This window comes from Nansenia antarctica (genome assembly GCF_963989245.1).
Source record: "Nansenia antarctica genome assembly, chromosome: 3".
Taxonomy (NCBI): Eukaryota; Metazoa; Chordata; class Actinopteri; order Argentiniformes; family Microstomatidae; genus Nansenia; species Nansenia antarctica.
The window spans coordinates 9771068-9783096 of NC_137688.1; the positions used below are offsets into that span (position 1 = coordinate 9771068).

The 12029-nt window shown below is 41.8% G+C and overlaps 2 protein-coding genes across 2 annotated transcripts; one reads left to right on the forward strand and one right to left on the reverse strand.

The window, feature by feature from the left end:
• The first annotated feature begins 3522 nt into the window (after nucleotides 1-3522).
• Nucleotides 3523-5715, forward strand: rpl36a (ribosomal protein L36A). Its single transcript, XM_080525120.1, has 5 exons — nucleotides 3523-3572; nucleotides 4405-4510; nucleotides 4632-4699; nucleotides 4815-4937; nucleotides 5635-5715. The coding sequence occupies exons 1-5, from the start codon at nucleotides 3570-3572 to the stop codon at nucleotides 5653-5655; spliced, it is 321 nt and encodes a 106-aa protein (XP_080381246.1). The 5' UTR covers nucleotides 3523-3569; the 3' UTR covers nucleotides 5656-5715.
• A 593-nt stretch (nucleotides 5716-6308) lies between these two features.
• On the reverse strand, nucleotides 6309-10078 carry gla (galactosidase, alpha). Its single transcript, XM_080526180.1, has 7 exons — nucleotides 9875-10078; nucleotides 9350-9524; nucleotides 8774-8948; nucleotides 8555-8646; nucleotides 7966-8127; nucleotides 7236-7433; nucleotides 6309-6969 (listed from the first exon to the last, which is right to left on the reverse strand). Exons 1-7 carry the CDS (start codon nucleotides 10033-10035, stop codon nucleotides 6631-6633), a joined length of 1302 nt encoding a protein of 433 aa, XP_080382306.1. The 5' UTR covers nucleotides 10036-10078; the 3' UTR covers nucleotides 6309-6630.
• Between the last annotated feature and the right edge of the window lie 1951 nt (nucleotides 10079-12029).

The window sequence follows — 12029 nt, forward strand, 5'->3', positions numbered from 1 at the left end:
ATTATTTAGGGATAAATTAATAAATACTGTAGTGGTTCCTCGGTGGTATGGTGTCTTAGATGATCCGCTGGGGCCTGAGATGGACTGAGCATTATCATCGAATAATGTTGAACATAATGAATGGAAATGTGATAATACACCAAGAGACACCACAGAGCCATCATTGTCATTAAAATGATTGACTTGATGATTTGAGAGATTAAGCCTTAATCTAAAGATGCTACCAAGTATTGTCTACATCTGTATAATGTTCCCATAGAATAGACTATTGCCAATAATAATAATAATACTAATAATAATAACTAATAATTGCCAATAAGCAAGCTCAAAGAGTACTAGTGTTACTGGAATGATAAGACAGAGCTATTTGCCACCAGTCCAAACTCACCCATGTCCCGGTCCCATATATTGTCGGTTATTGCTCCCTGTGTCTGCCTGCCTGTCTGTCTGTCTGTCTGTCTATCTGTCCGTCTGTCTGTCGGTCTCTGTTGTAAAGGTTCAGCTCAGCCAACTTTAAACACCATCTAGCCACTTCCTGGTTTCATATGTTCAACAACACTAGAGACCTCTGTCACACTCCGCTAACTATGAGCGTGAAGTTTTTTTGTTGTTCTGCATTTACAGTACAGATGTGGCCTGTTAGCCACAACGCTTGCTATGTACAGTCAATTGTATTCTAACTCAGTGTAATACTACAGATGTTTCTCAAATTCCCACTACACAACATTTCATTATCACTGCAAATGCATATCCTGTATTGTCCAAAGTAAGGAATATCATTTATACTAAGTAGAACAATTAGTACCAGTTTTCTTCTTTGTGGCTGCGACTGTCAATCGAACTATCTTGTATTTCAACAATCTTGTTAATCAGGGCTGACTGAAGAGCTTGGGGTTTTTCACAGTGTTGTCAGTCACTTTGGCTGACACAGTCAAATTTATAGGGAAGTTGCATCAGTGTTGCGCTACAATGCAAAGGGAGAAGAGGCTCTGTCTGTTCAACAGGATCAGTGGATCTTTAGCGGTTTAACTTCATTAAAGTCATTGTTATTATATTAAGAGGTGTCCCTCTTCTTCTCACAACTTAGATGTAAAACAACTGATTACTAGTCTACTAACAGGCCCAAACCCTTAAAATATTTAAATCTAAGCTAAAAACCTTCATGTTTTGCACCAGTTATGATTAAACACAAACACTTCTATCAATGTATTTTTTCCATTAACTATTGTCTTTTTAAATGTTTTATCTATTTACTTCTTATATTTGCTTTTATTCATTGTCATTTTTATTTTCTTATGCTCCTCTTGCTGTAATTTTAAATAATGTATGTAAAGCACTTTGAATTGTGCTATACAAATAAACTTGCCTTGCCTTGCCTTGCCTTACTACCACTTTACTGTAGGGCCAATTTGTTTTGATACAGTACTATATATTTGAACAGGATCAGTGGGTTTAACTTGTCACTGTTACATATCAGAATATGTTGCTCTTCTTCTCATGACACAGATGACTACTGTTCTGTATGATCCAACATACCACCAACGTATCTATTTGTTTTGATACAGTACAATATACACAATATGTAAATCATTTTCTCTGTTGACACCACCTCTAGAGGATATTTGATGTCAACAGAGAAAATGATTTAGTGCTGTACAGCAGCAATACTGTTACTGAGACAGCCATAGTGAGGAGTAATGTACCTTCTTGTTGACATAGTCATACTAAAATACAGACACAGCATCTATCAATAACATTAAAGATGTCTCTCTAGTGTCCATTAAACAATAGGAAGGAAGGAGGAATGACATGGTGATAATCGCTACAGTCCAGTGAATATGATACAGTAGAGTTTCTTACTTCACTGCAATTTCTCTTATTTTGACACTGTCCAATGAAATTGGTGGTTTTCTTGATAACAGGAACCACTTTTTTTTTCTTTCTGGACGTTTCCTGACAGATAAGTGTATGTGCGTGAGTGTGCTGTTATGATGTGTGTACACACACAAACACACACACACACACATGCACATATGTATGCACGCACGCATGCACGTATGCACACACAACACACATGCACACAAGCACACACACACACACACACACACACACACACACACACACACACATGCACACACACACACACACACACACACACACACACACACACACTTAGCTAAATGTTTACTTTCAGAGCTTTAGAGCTGCAATATAATGCAATTCAGTGTAACATTTAGCCCCTTCCAAACGCTCCACTGTCTGGAACATAAGAGTTAGTCCAACACAAGCCTGGACAGTTGACAACTACTTGTGCTCAGGGATGAACAAGACTGAAGTTTGTTTTTCTATCTCCAATTATTACAGATACGATTTGCATGAACAAGGTATTTGAAGTAACACACAGTTGCTGCTATGCATACAAAAGCTAAAGTCCAGAACAGTCAAGCTTGCTGTATCAATGGCAAAGTACCAATTTCTCAACATCCATCAAAAATAAAAACAGTAGTCTATCCATATCGCCATTCCCTTTTCCTTGCTAAATCTTGATAAAACAGAATTTCATACAACTGAGTGAGAACCTGCAATCAGTGTAAATCTTCCAATATGAATGGCTATAATACATTTTTAAAATGCTTGCATTCAATGATATATGGAGTATCTATCTCTCCCTAAGAGGGACCCCATCTGTTGCTGAAGAAGACCCACGTGCCAAAGACTCCATCACTTACCTGGACACTCTCTCAGAAAGGCCTTCAAGAGAGTGACTGTAGACTGTGAAGTTGAGTATTGAGGCAATGGCATGGACCTCTGCTTTGGCTGCTCTTATTCCATGTACTGTCTGTCAGAGTGGCGCTGTAGGAGACTCAACCCCACCCAGAGAGGAATTCACTTCACTCAGTTCCCCCTTTGCTTCCTGCTCATTTTCATATCAGCTCTCTCAGGGCAGTGTTGGTGTTCAGTAATGCTGGCTAAACATTAACATATCAGTATCAGTAGCCTACTAAAGAATTGAGTCATAGTTTCACTCTTTAATCAAAATGTTGAATCCTGTGAGATGGTGGAGTCAGTTTAATGATATGAATGATAATGACCAGAGCAAAATCCCAACAGTCAATAATTAAACTGAAATATCAAAAAGCATAATTGATATGGACCTGCAGATTAATGGTTAGGCTAGGCCTGAGTATTTTCAGAGGGCCTGAATAAAATGATGTCGTGAAATTTAGGAATATAACCTGCCCATGTCTCTGATAAAAAACAAAACAAAAAACAACGATTCATTGATTCACTTATTAACCTAACAATTACACTACTATTTCAGGGGCACATACATCGGATGTAAGAAGTAATTATCATTTCCATGAATGTTTTGTAATTATAATTAAAATGTCTTTGTCATAATAAAGAGTTGGTCATTCACTTGCTTTTATTTAATCATCGTAGACTCCCCTCCCAGCCGCCAGATGGCAGTGTTAGATCCTGGCAGCAGCAGTTCTATTGGAGTCTTTATTGGAGAGTGCTTCCGCCTCAAACTTCCTCTTTCCTCTGCGTCGGCTCTGATTGCAGCCATGGTGAGAAACTCAACCACGAATACATTTTCTAAAATCGACTGTAATCCCTGAAATAGACGTGTCACTGGTGGGATTGAAAGCGTCGTATGTGTTAATGTAACGTTAGGTGATATTTAGAATCCATTATTAGTTGTATGTTTGATTTTGAAATCCCCAAAATAATAGTCTGAAAACAAAGCTCGCAGCACGGATGGCTGATGGCTCTCTTTCCCCCATTAAATACTTCCCTCCATGTCTTCATACCAGTAAACTGTCCTAGTGGCTGGTTGGTGTTGACCACTATTGTTTTGCTTTCTAATGATTCACCTTAAGTGGTTCTTGCAGATTATATGCATGTCTAAAAGTTAAGTTAGCAGGCTGGCTAGTGAGCTAGTTAATGTTAGCCAACACCAGAGGCTGTGGGCGCCATGACGCGTTCAGCACGTTACATCATGTTGTCAGTCTGGAATAATACATAGGATCATATGTTTCCTAGTTATTGATAAGATGTTATCTAGTCTACTGGCTTCTAGACGCCAATTGGGAACAGGGGGGTGTCTATCTTGGGTGCTATCTATGTAAGCAAGCTGCCATGACCATGTCTGTTGTTACTGGAGCATCTCTCATCCTCCTGACATGTAGACACCTGGTTAGACAGATGTGATCAGAGGTGGTTGAATGAATGAATGGTCTTTATTGTCGTTAGTGCTTTTGTCTACGTGTAGTAGTTAATGCACTATACTAGGCTTGTATTGTCTACATTTAGTTAATGCACTGTACTAGGCCTGTAGTCGTTAATGCACTGTACCAGGCCTGTGTTGCTTACGCTAACACTGCTAATGTCTTGTCATAGGTCAACGTACCTAAGACCCGCAGGACCTACTGCAAGAAGTGCAAAAAGCACCAGCCTCACAAAGTGACCCAGTACAAGAAGGGACGCGATTCCCTCTATGCCCAGGGTGAGTCCAACTGCATATCTGTACGCTGGACTGGTACAATGTTGGTCAGATTGCAGTATGAACATTTCTAATACAATTGAGCTGCCTGTGTAATAAGTAACCTTTCTGTTGTGTGTGTCAGGCAAGAGGCGATACGACAGGAAGCAGTCCGGTTATGGTGGACAGACCAAGCCCATTTTCCGCAAAAAGGTAAGCTTTGTCATTTGTGTTCAAGTTATCGCGTTAAACATTCTGTTTGTCAGTGGTGTGTGCAAATGCGTGTCCTGAATTATGTGGTAACATCATGCATTCCGTTGTTTCTCAGGCTAAGACGACAAAGAAGATTGTGTTGAGGCTTGAGTGCGTTGAGCCCAACTGCAGGCAGAAGAGAATGGTGCCCATCAAAAGATGCAAACACTTTGAGTTGGGAGGTGACAAGAAGAGAAAGGTAAGAGAGCCAAAGCTGTCAGTATGCACTTGGAGAACCATGATGACCACATGTCAATTATGCATGGGAAAGGGTGGTTTATTTGCAACCTTTCAAAACCATTTGATTGTCTGAAGCTGTAGTATTACTGATGGTGGTTGCATCCATGTTTCTAGGAGTTCTCTTAATGGTAAAATGCATCTTATTTTCTGAAAGTGGACGTGTTATCTTTGGAGACTCTCAGCTCATACAGCACAGCATCTTTGCTCTGTCTTTCCTGGTTCTGATATCTAGTTAGACTACCATAGTGGATCATGACTGAATCAAGTGTCTTGTTGTTGATTGTAGTCTGAAGGCCCTTGTTGTTTTATAATATGCAGCTCAGTAACTTTTTAAACAAATTCTATGATTGTGGTTTGTTCAGTGGAGATTTTAGTGATTTTAATGCTTTAAACAGCTGCATTGAGGATTCAGATGTCAATATTGTGCGAGCACATTTAGGACCGGAATGTCCTAGACTAAAAACATCTTCAATGGAGATTTTACATTGAAAGTGTGATTTAGTCCAGGACTAGGCTTACGCCTTTGTCTGTGAAACCGGCCCATTGTGTCCTTGTACTATAAAGGACCCAAACAGTACTGAAAATGATGGTACTGGTTTTCTTCTGTTTACATTTTCATGAACAACATTGTAACCTGGTTTTATTTCTTCTTTCAGGGCCAGGTCATCCAGTTCTAAGCTGTGTCCCAATCTACTGGGTGAAGCTTTCACTATTCTCAATAAAGTTGTTGAAATGTACCATAACCTCGTCTCTCTTTTACTTGATCTAATGAGTTGAGTCTGAATGCAAGTCCTCGTGAATATTCAAAGCCATGTTATTGCTTGTTTTTCCCCTGATAATTGACTGGTTGTATTGGCCAGGAGTCCACTCACTTGTTTTCCTGTCTGAACTAGTCCTGTGTCAGAAAGGGAGATGAGAACTGACCTCAGCCCTGATTGAAGTTCTTCTGTTACAAATGAATCCTCGTAGTGACCAGCCAAAAAGTGAAATAACAGATTTGCTGATGAGCCACCCAGACCATTTACTGAATCAGAATCGGAATGACTTTATTCGCCAAGTAGGTTTTCACATACAAGGAATTTGCTGTGGTAGATTGGTGCAAACAGGCAACATAAGATAATAATAAGAATTAAAAGTAGTGCAAAAAACATTTGTTAGCATAGCTGCCAAGTCTCACGCTTTGGCCGTGAGACACTTATATCAACCAGTTCACACTCTCACGCAGAGAAATAACAATTGTTTCACAGGACTTTTATTTTTTAAATTCCAAAACGTGCAGTTTTGGGTCGCTCCACCGCCAAAAAAATCTTGGTGAAACTTGGCAGCCCTGTTTGTTAGTAACACATGTGGTAGTGAATTGTTCACATTCATTCATACATTTCATTTAATAATGAAAGGGTAATTGTTGTGTGTTGTGGAACTGAAGAAATTAGGTAAATTACGCCATTTTATTCAAAATATATTGTGAACATTGAGTCATCTGTCAGTACAATGGAAAATTCTCAATCCAGTGAATTTGACAAAACTGGTTTGTTAAAAATCAACACCCGCAGAATTGTTGAATTATAATTCCAACGAATGTGGCTGCTGTGACGAACTTGCACATTTAAAGTGCGCTTATCCTCTTTATTATGCAAGGGTCCACACACACACTACAGAACTGAGTTGTTCATCTTAATTTTGGACATATCCTGCCATTGCATAGCATGTTGGGTCTTGTCGTCTCCTTTGAGGGGAGTGACCGTCAACAAGGCTGTCCCTGAGGGGTTGACCACCACCAGCAGTGTGCTGAGGAGGGTCTGGACCCCCATCTCCTGGTAGCTGGGCAGGGTCTGGGTGACGTTGCACTGGGGGGTGCAGATCTTCCAGCTAGGCAGAGTAGCCAGCGTGAGGGGGAAGCTGCGTGGACCGCCGATCTCCTGCTTGTTCAACACTGCCAGAGCCAGCCTGCCTTCAGACAAGGGCCTCTCCCACACCTCAAAACTGTCCACCTATGGGATGAAGCATGGATCACTTACCATTGACGTTTGACAGTGTAACTCACATTTACACACATTTAGCCTCACTTAATTTGATGCAACTTAGTACATGTTTTGCTTTTCCCATTTGTCATGTGGGTGGCCCTCGACTACTCAATATAACTTATTTTATAGACAACTCTCTTCCAGGTTATTTCAGAATTCGATGTATTATTATCACTACTTTTCTCCATATTATTGTGGATGACATTGTGTTAATGACAGCCAAGCTGGCCTACCCTGGCGGTGCGATAGCCCTGCTTGCCCAGTGGATCCTGGCTGATGGCGATGACTCGTCTGTTTTGCAGCAGCTCTTTGGACCGTGGACAGATGTCCCTGAGGTCGTTGGACATCAGCAGAGGGGCGGCCATCATGGCCCACAGCGCCATCTGGGACTCCTGTTGGGCGTGACTCAACCCGAAGTTCCCTATCACCAGCTGGAGGAAGAACAGAGCCAATGTCATGTAAGACATAAAACTACTGAGGACAGAGGGACTTTATTGAAATGCTTACTCATACTCAGGCTCACTGCACGGTGGTCAACGACTGAATAATTCACAGGGCTTATTTGGAGCTCTGTTTTGAACCAAATGATCATGTCAGGAATCACTTTTCAGTCCTCATAGGGTAGCAGACACGTACATACAGTTAGAAGACTGTAGCATTGTTTGGCTCCCTAAGAACTAGCCTATGAGTAACCTTCTGTTCCACCTGTAATGGCGCTTTTCCACTACCGTGCTGTACCGTACGGTGTGAGCCCGGTTTGTTTTGCTTTCTCCACTGCCAACCGAGCCATACCTACCCGGGCCGATTTTAGCTACCCTTCGAAAGGGGGTAGCGAAAGGTACTATCCGTGCTAGGCTGTGTGACGTGTGACGCTGCAGACCATTGATTAGTCAATGGAAATCGTCACAACATCGTCATCCCATGTTCATAGAGTTCACCGCTAAGTGTTGAGTGTTCCAGTACCATGTCAGGGTCGTTCCAGCCCCCAGGCCCAGCTGCCGGGACGATGACATCCTGATGAGCAGCTGTCCAGTCTAAGATGGTCTTCACGCTGCTCCAGGAGTCGTACACATCCGCAAAGTTGCGCCAGTGGTTACACGTCTCCCGTATGGCCGTGTAGTTGGGCTGGAATAACACCATCTCTATACGTTATAACTGATCTATGGTCGCTCTTTTACCTCATGTAACTAGGCCGAATGGTGAATGAACACCACAGAACATAGAACAAAGGAGAAAAACATCAACATACATAAACAACAAAATAAAAGTACACTTTTATTTCGTTTTTTCTCCTTTGTTAATATGTTCTGTGATGTTATGTTAAGGTCTTTCTTCTTTGTTATATGTTTTTATGATTATTTCTTGTATATGTTCTGTGTGGACCCCAGGAAGAGTAGCTGATGGATCCTAATAAATCAGATCAAATACCAAATTGTGTACACTGACTATAGTTACATTGTGTGTTTTTTTCTTGTGTGTTTACTTCACTAGCTATTGAAGTGAATTAAGGAACGAGATGAATGTAGGCATGCACCACCTGCCTCTCACTTACAGTATGGAATGGCCACTCATACAGCGGCCACTCACAGGAGTACACGATACTTTTCCCGGTCTTGTTCAGGGCTCTCGACATGTTCATATAGCCTAGATTATTGCAAACGGAATTATCGATCAATTTCAGTAGTCACAGGGGGTACAGTGTTACACGATGAATGAGTCTTACAGTAACCAATCAATTCATACCTATCTCATTGATATCCTCCAGTCTCACCTTCACCCGCTAATGTCCACTTCATGTTGCACCCATCAAATTTGAGCAGGTCCACACCCCAGTCTGCGAAGGTCTGAGCATCAGTCTCATAGTAGCCCAGACTCCCAGGGTAGCCTGCACACGTACTTGTGCCCACGTCTGCATAGATCCCCAGCTTCAGACCCTTAGAATGGACCTGAGGAAACACACAGTTAATAATAACCGTAGAAAATAACAATTAATACAATTGTTACTGTTTGTCAGAAATGTGAATTGCAGTAGCGCATCAAAGCCAGTAGATGGTGATATGGCACTATCAAAGTTCTTTATGGCAGATTTCCTCAGTAGTGTGCTATTCACTCTCTAGATCCCCTTTATACATTGACTAAACCGTATTTGCTTATACAAGAGATATCCCTTCAGGTAAGAAGTTCAGGAAGGTCATACCGTGTGCTGTGCACGTGCCAGAGAGTGAAAGAAGCTCTATGGGTTTTAGGTCAGTGTCTCCATCTACATAGACCTGACATTAACATCAGTAGCTTATGGAACTCATGAAGTTGAGTCACACCAGCTGTTAGGGTAAGCCTACACACTCACATAGTCTGCCAGTTTCTTGATGCCCCCAGGAAACCTCTTTAAGTCGGCCTGCAGGCGTCCTTGGGGATCGCGCTGGTGGGAAGGCCAGCAGTCATCGATACAGACGTACTCATAGCCTGCCTCCTTCCAGCCCTCCTCCACCATCACATCTGCCATCTGCATGTAGAGACGCTCACTGCCAGTGCAGTCAGAGAGACAAGAAGTGAGACCACAACAATGCCACAAGTGATCATGTGAGGAATCCAACATATTGCTTGATGGTGTATTCATTTGGCATCTTTATTGCTTGCTGGGCCATGTGCTAATGCATTGTCCCACTGGCATGTATAAAGACTTGATTAAAATCAGAGATTGTTATTGAGATGACAAAATCATACAAAGGTAATTGATTGTAGACCGACACTTGGCTTTACTCATTCAATCTGCAGCCCTTTTTGTATGCCTAGTTATCTACTGGACTACTAAACTGGGGAATGTATTTTAGGCTCATCATATAGAACTCAATGCTGCAGCCACATATCTTACCTGATGCAGTTATGGGGGTCCTGATCACAGTTGGTGTTACACATGAACCTCTCCCAATGCAGCCAGCCCATAGGGGGGCTCAGCGCCAGACCATTGTCCAACGATTGAAGTGGACAGATAAAAGCGCCGAGTGTAAATATGACCAGAACAACTGCACCCATTCTACATAGGATTTAACAGATACAATCAATTTCAATATTTTAAACAAGGATTTGGGAAAGGTTCACTAACTACATTCGGGTGAGCAATGAAACGCAAACGATCTATTTCCTTGTGTTAACTGAGATCAGCCCTCTCGGATGATTGATTTTAAGATGGACCAATCAAATGAAGATGCGCCGGCGCAGCTAGCCAATCGCGTGCTATCTTGCATGACAATGGAACCCAAGGACCATTGCCAGTCAGTGTTGATTGATTGATTGATTGAAAACTTTATTAGAAGATTTGCAGAAGTAGGTACATGAAAGTACATATTACATACAAGGTCAACTAACAGGATAAAAACCCAAGAAAGCCACTGGCTTATTTCAATTGGGGTCCTTGATTCTCAATTCATCGTTACATGTAAGACAGACAAAAAAGCTAGTACTATCTACAAGATAATACAGACAAATAACTATTACTATCTACAAGATAAACACACATCCATCATGGGAAGAACAATACAACAAAACATAAGGTATGTACAGCGGGTAGGACAGGTGGGGACATACACCACAGGTGGGGGCGGGGGACAAAACACAAAGTATGTACAGTGGGTAGTTCGGGTCTTTTAATCTGATTTTTGATTTAGAGGGTCCAGTTACGGATTGCAGCCTCCTGTAAATGTTTTTTGAGAGTGGTTTTGAAGGTGGGCAGTGTTTTGCACTCCTTTAAGATTATAGGAAGGGCGTTCCACATTTTTACTGCATAGTTTGCAAACGAGTTTAACCCCTTGTTTGTGGTGCAACGCGGTTGAACGTGGTTCGTGGAGCTTCCTCTGGTGTTGTATGTGTGGACGTTGTTCACTTTTTGGAAGTATGTTGACAGGTACTTGGGTGTCTTTGTGGTGTAGCGTATCTTGAAGACCAGGCCCAGTGCAAGCTGCTGCACTCTGTCAACTACTCGTAGCCAATCAAGGCTCAAAAAATGAGCAGCGGTTAGATGTGTCCTAGGGTTGAGGCCTAGCAGAAGCCTAACCAGTTTATTTTGGGCTGTCTGGAGTCTTGTTTTATGGGCCTTTGTGGTTCTATAGTACCATGATGTTACGGCAAGTATGATGATGACTGCTGATGTGCGCGTGGTTACTTTCGCAATACTGTGTTCATTCCCCATATAACACTTAAACAAAGAGAAAAACACCAGCAACAAATGGCATATCGAGCAAACACACGTTTCATTTTCATCTTGCGATTTATATTAGCCTACTCCCTCCACAAGTAGGTAGGCCTACCTTGTATTTACCAGGTAATTCGACCTAGGTGTATTCGGCACTCTCTAAAACTTGCTTCATATATTTTAACCTCTCCTAATCTTTACCTGAGAGGCATGAATCATGGAAAGCACCGCCACTAGAGAGAGCTCTGTTGTAGAAATCATGAGCTGGCATAAACCCAGATTATCACAATAATCCCCATCCCTGTGCTGTCTGGGTCTAGAAAGGCAGCATAATGAACACAGTACCTGACCTTTCTGCAAATGTCAAGGGTGTGTGTTTCAACCATAAACATTATCAGAGGCTTCACCCAGGGACAGGCCTGATACAAACAATTTGTCACTTGCTGTAGTTCATATCAAAGCTGGAGCAACGGCTTTGAGGCTCTAAATGTCAGATTTCAATTTTACTCGCCCCTCGTGATGGATGGACCAATCGATTTACTTGGTTACAAATCTAGTTTCCTCACTGTAAAAAAGGATCTTGTTCACAGCCAGTGATAGATTCTCCAATTTTTGGTTTGTGGGATTACTATGGGAGCGGGGCCTAGCTATCCTGACACTGGTTGGGATGTGTGACAGATGGGTAGCCCAGGTGGTTGCTTGGCTGCTACTTTCCCCCAGAGCTGCTATGTTGATCCATCACCGTCCATTCTCCTGGAGTGTCACATAATTGAAGAGATTGTCACTGCTGACTTATGTAAGTAACTTTGTTATGATGAAGTCAATAGGGACAGAATGG

Excerpts from the sequence above, each read along its gene's own strand:
- rpl36a (XM_080525120.1), top strand. Across the intron at positions 4,700-4,814 it reads AGCCCATTTTCCGCAAAAAG|GCTAAGACGACAAAGAAGAT; the intron begins GTAAGCTTTGTC and ends GTTGTTTCTCAG. Across the intron at positions 4,938-5,634 it reads GAGGTGACAAGAAGAGAAAG|GGCCAGGTCATCCAGTTCTA; the intron begins GTAAGAGAGCCA and ends TTCTTCTTTCAG.
- gla (XM_080526180.1), bottom strand. The coding sequence starts at position 10,035 with ATGGGTGCAGTTGTTCTGGTCATATTTACACTCGGCGCTTTTATCTGT. Across the intron at positions 8,647-8,773 it reads GTGGACATTAGCGGGTGAAG|GCTATATGAACATGTCGAGA; the intron begins GTGAGACTGGAG and ends GCAATAATCTAG. Across the intron at positions 6,970-7,235 it reads AGGGCTATCGCACCGCCAGG|GTGGACAGTTTTGAGGTGTG; the intron begins GTAGGCCAGCTT and ends TTCATCCCATAG.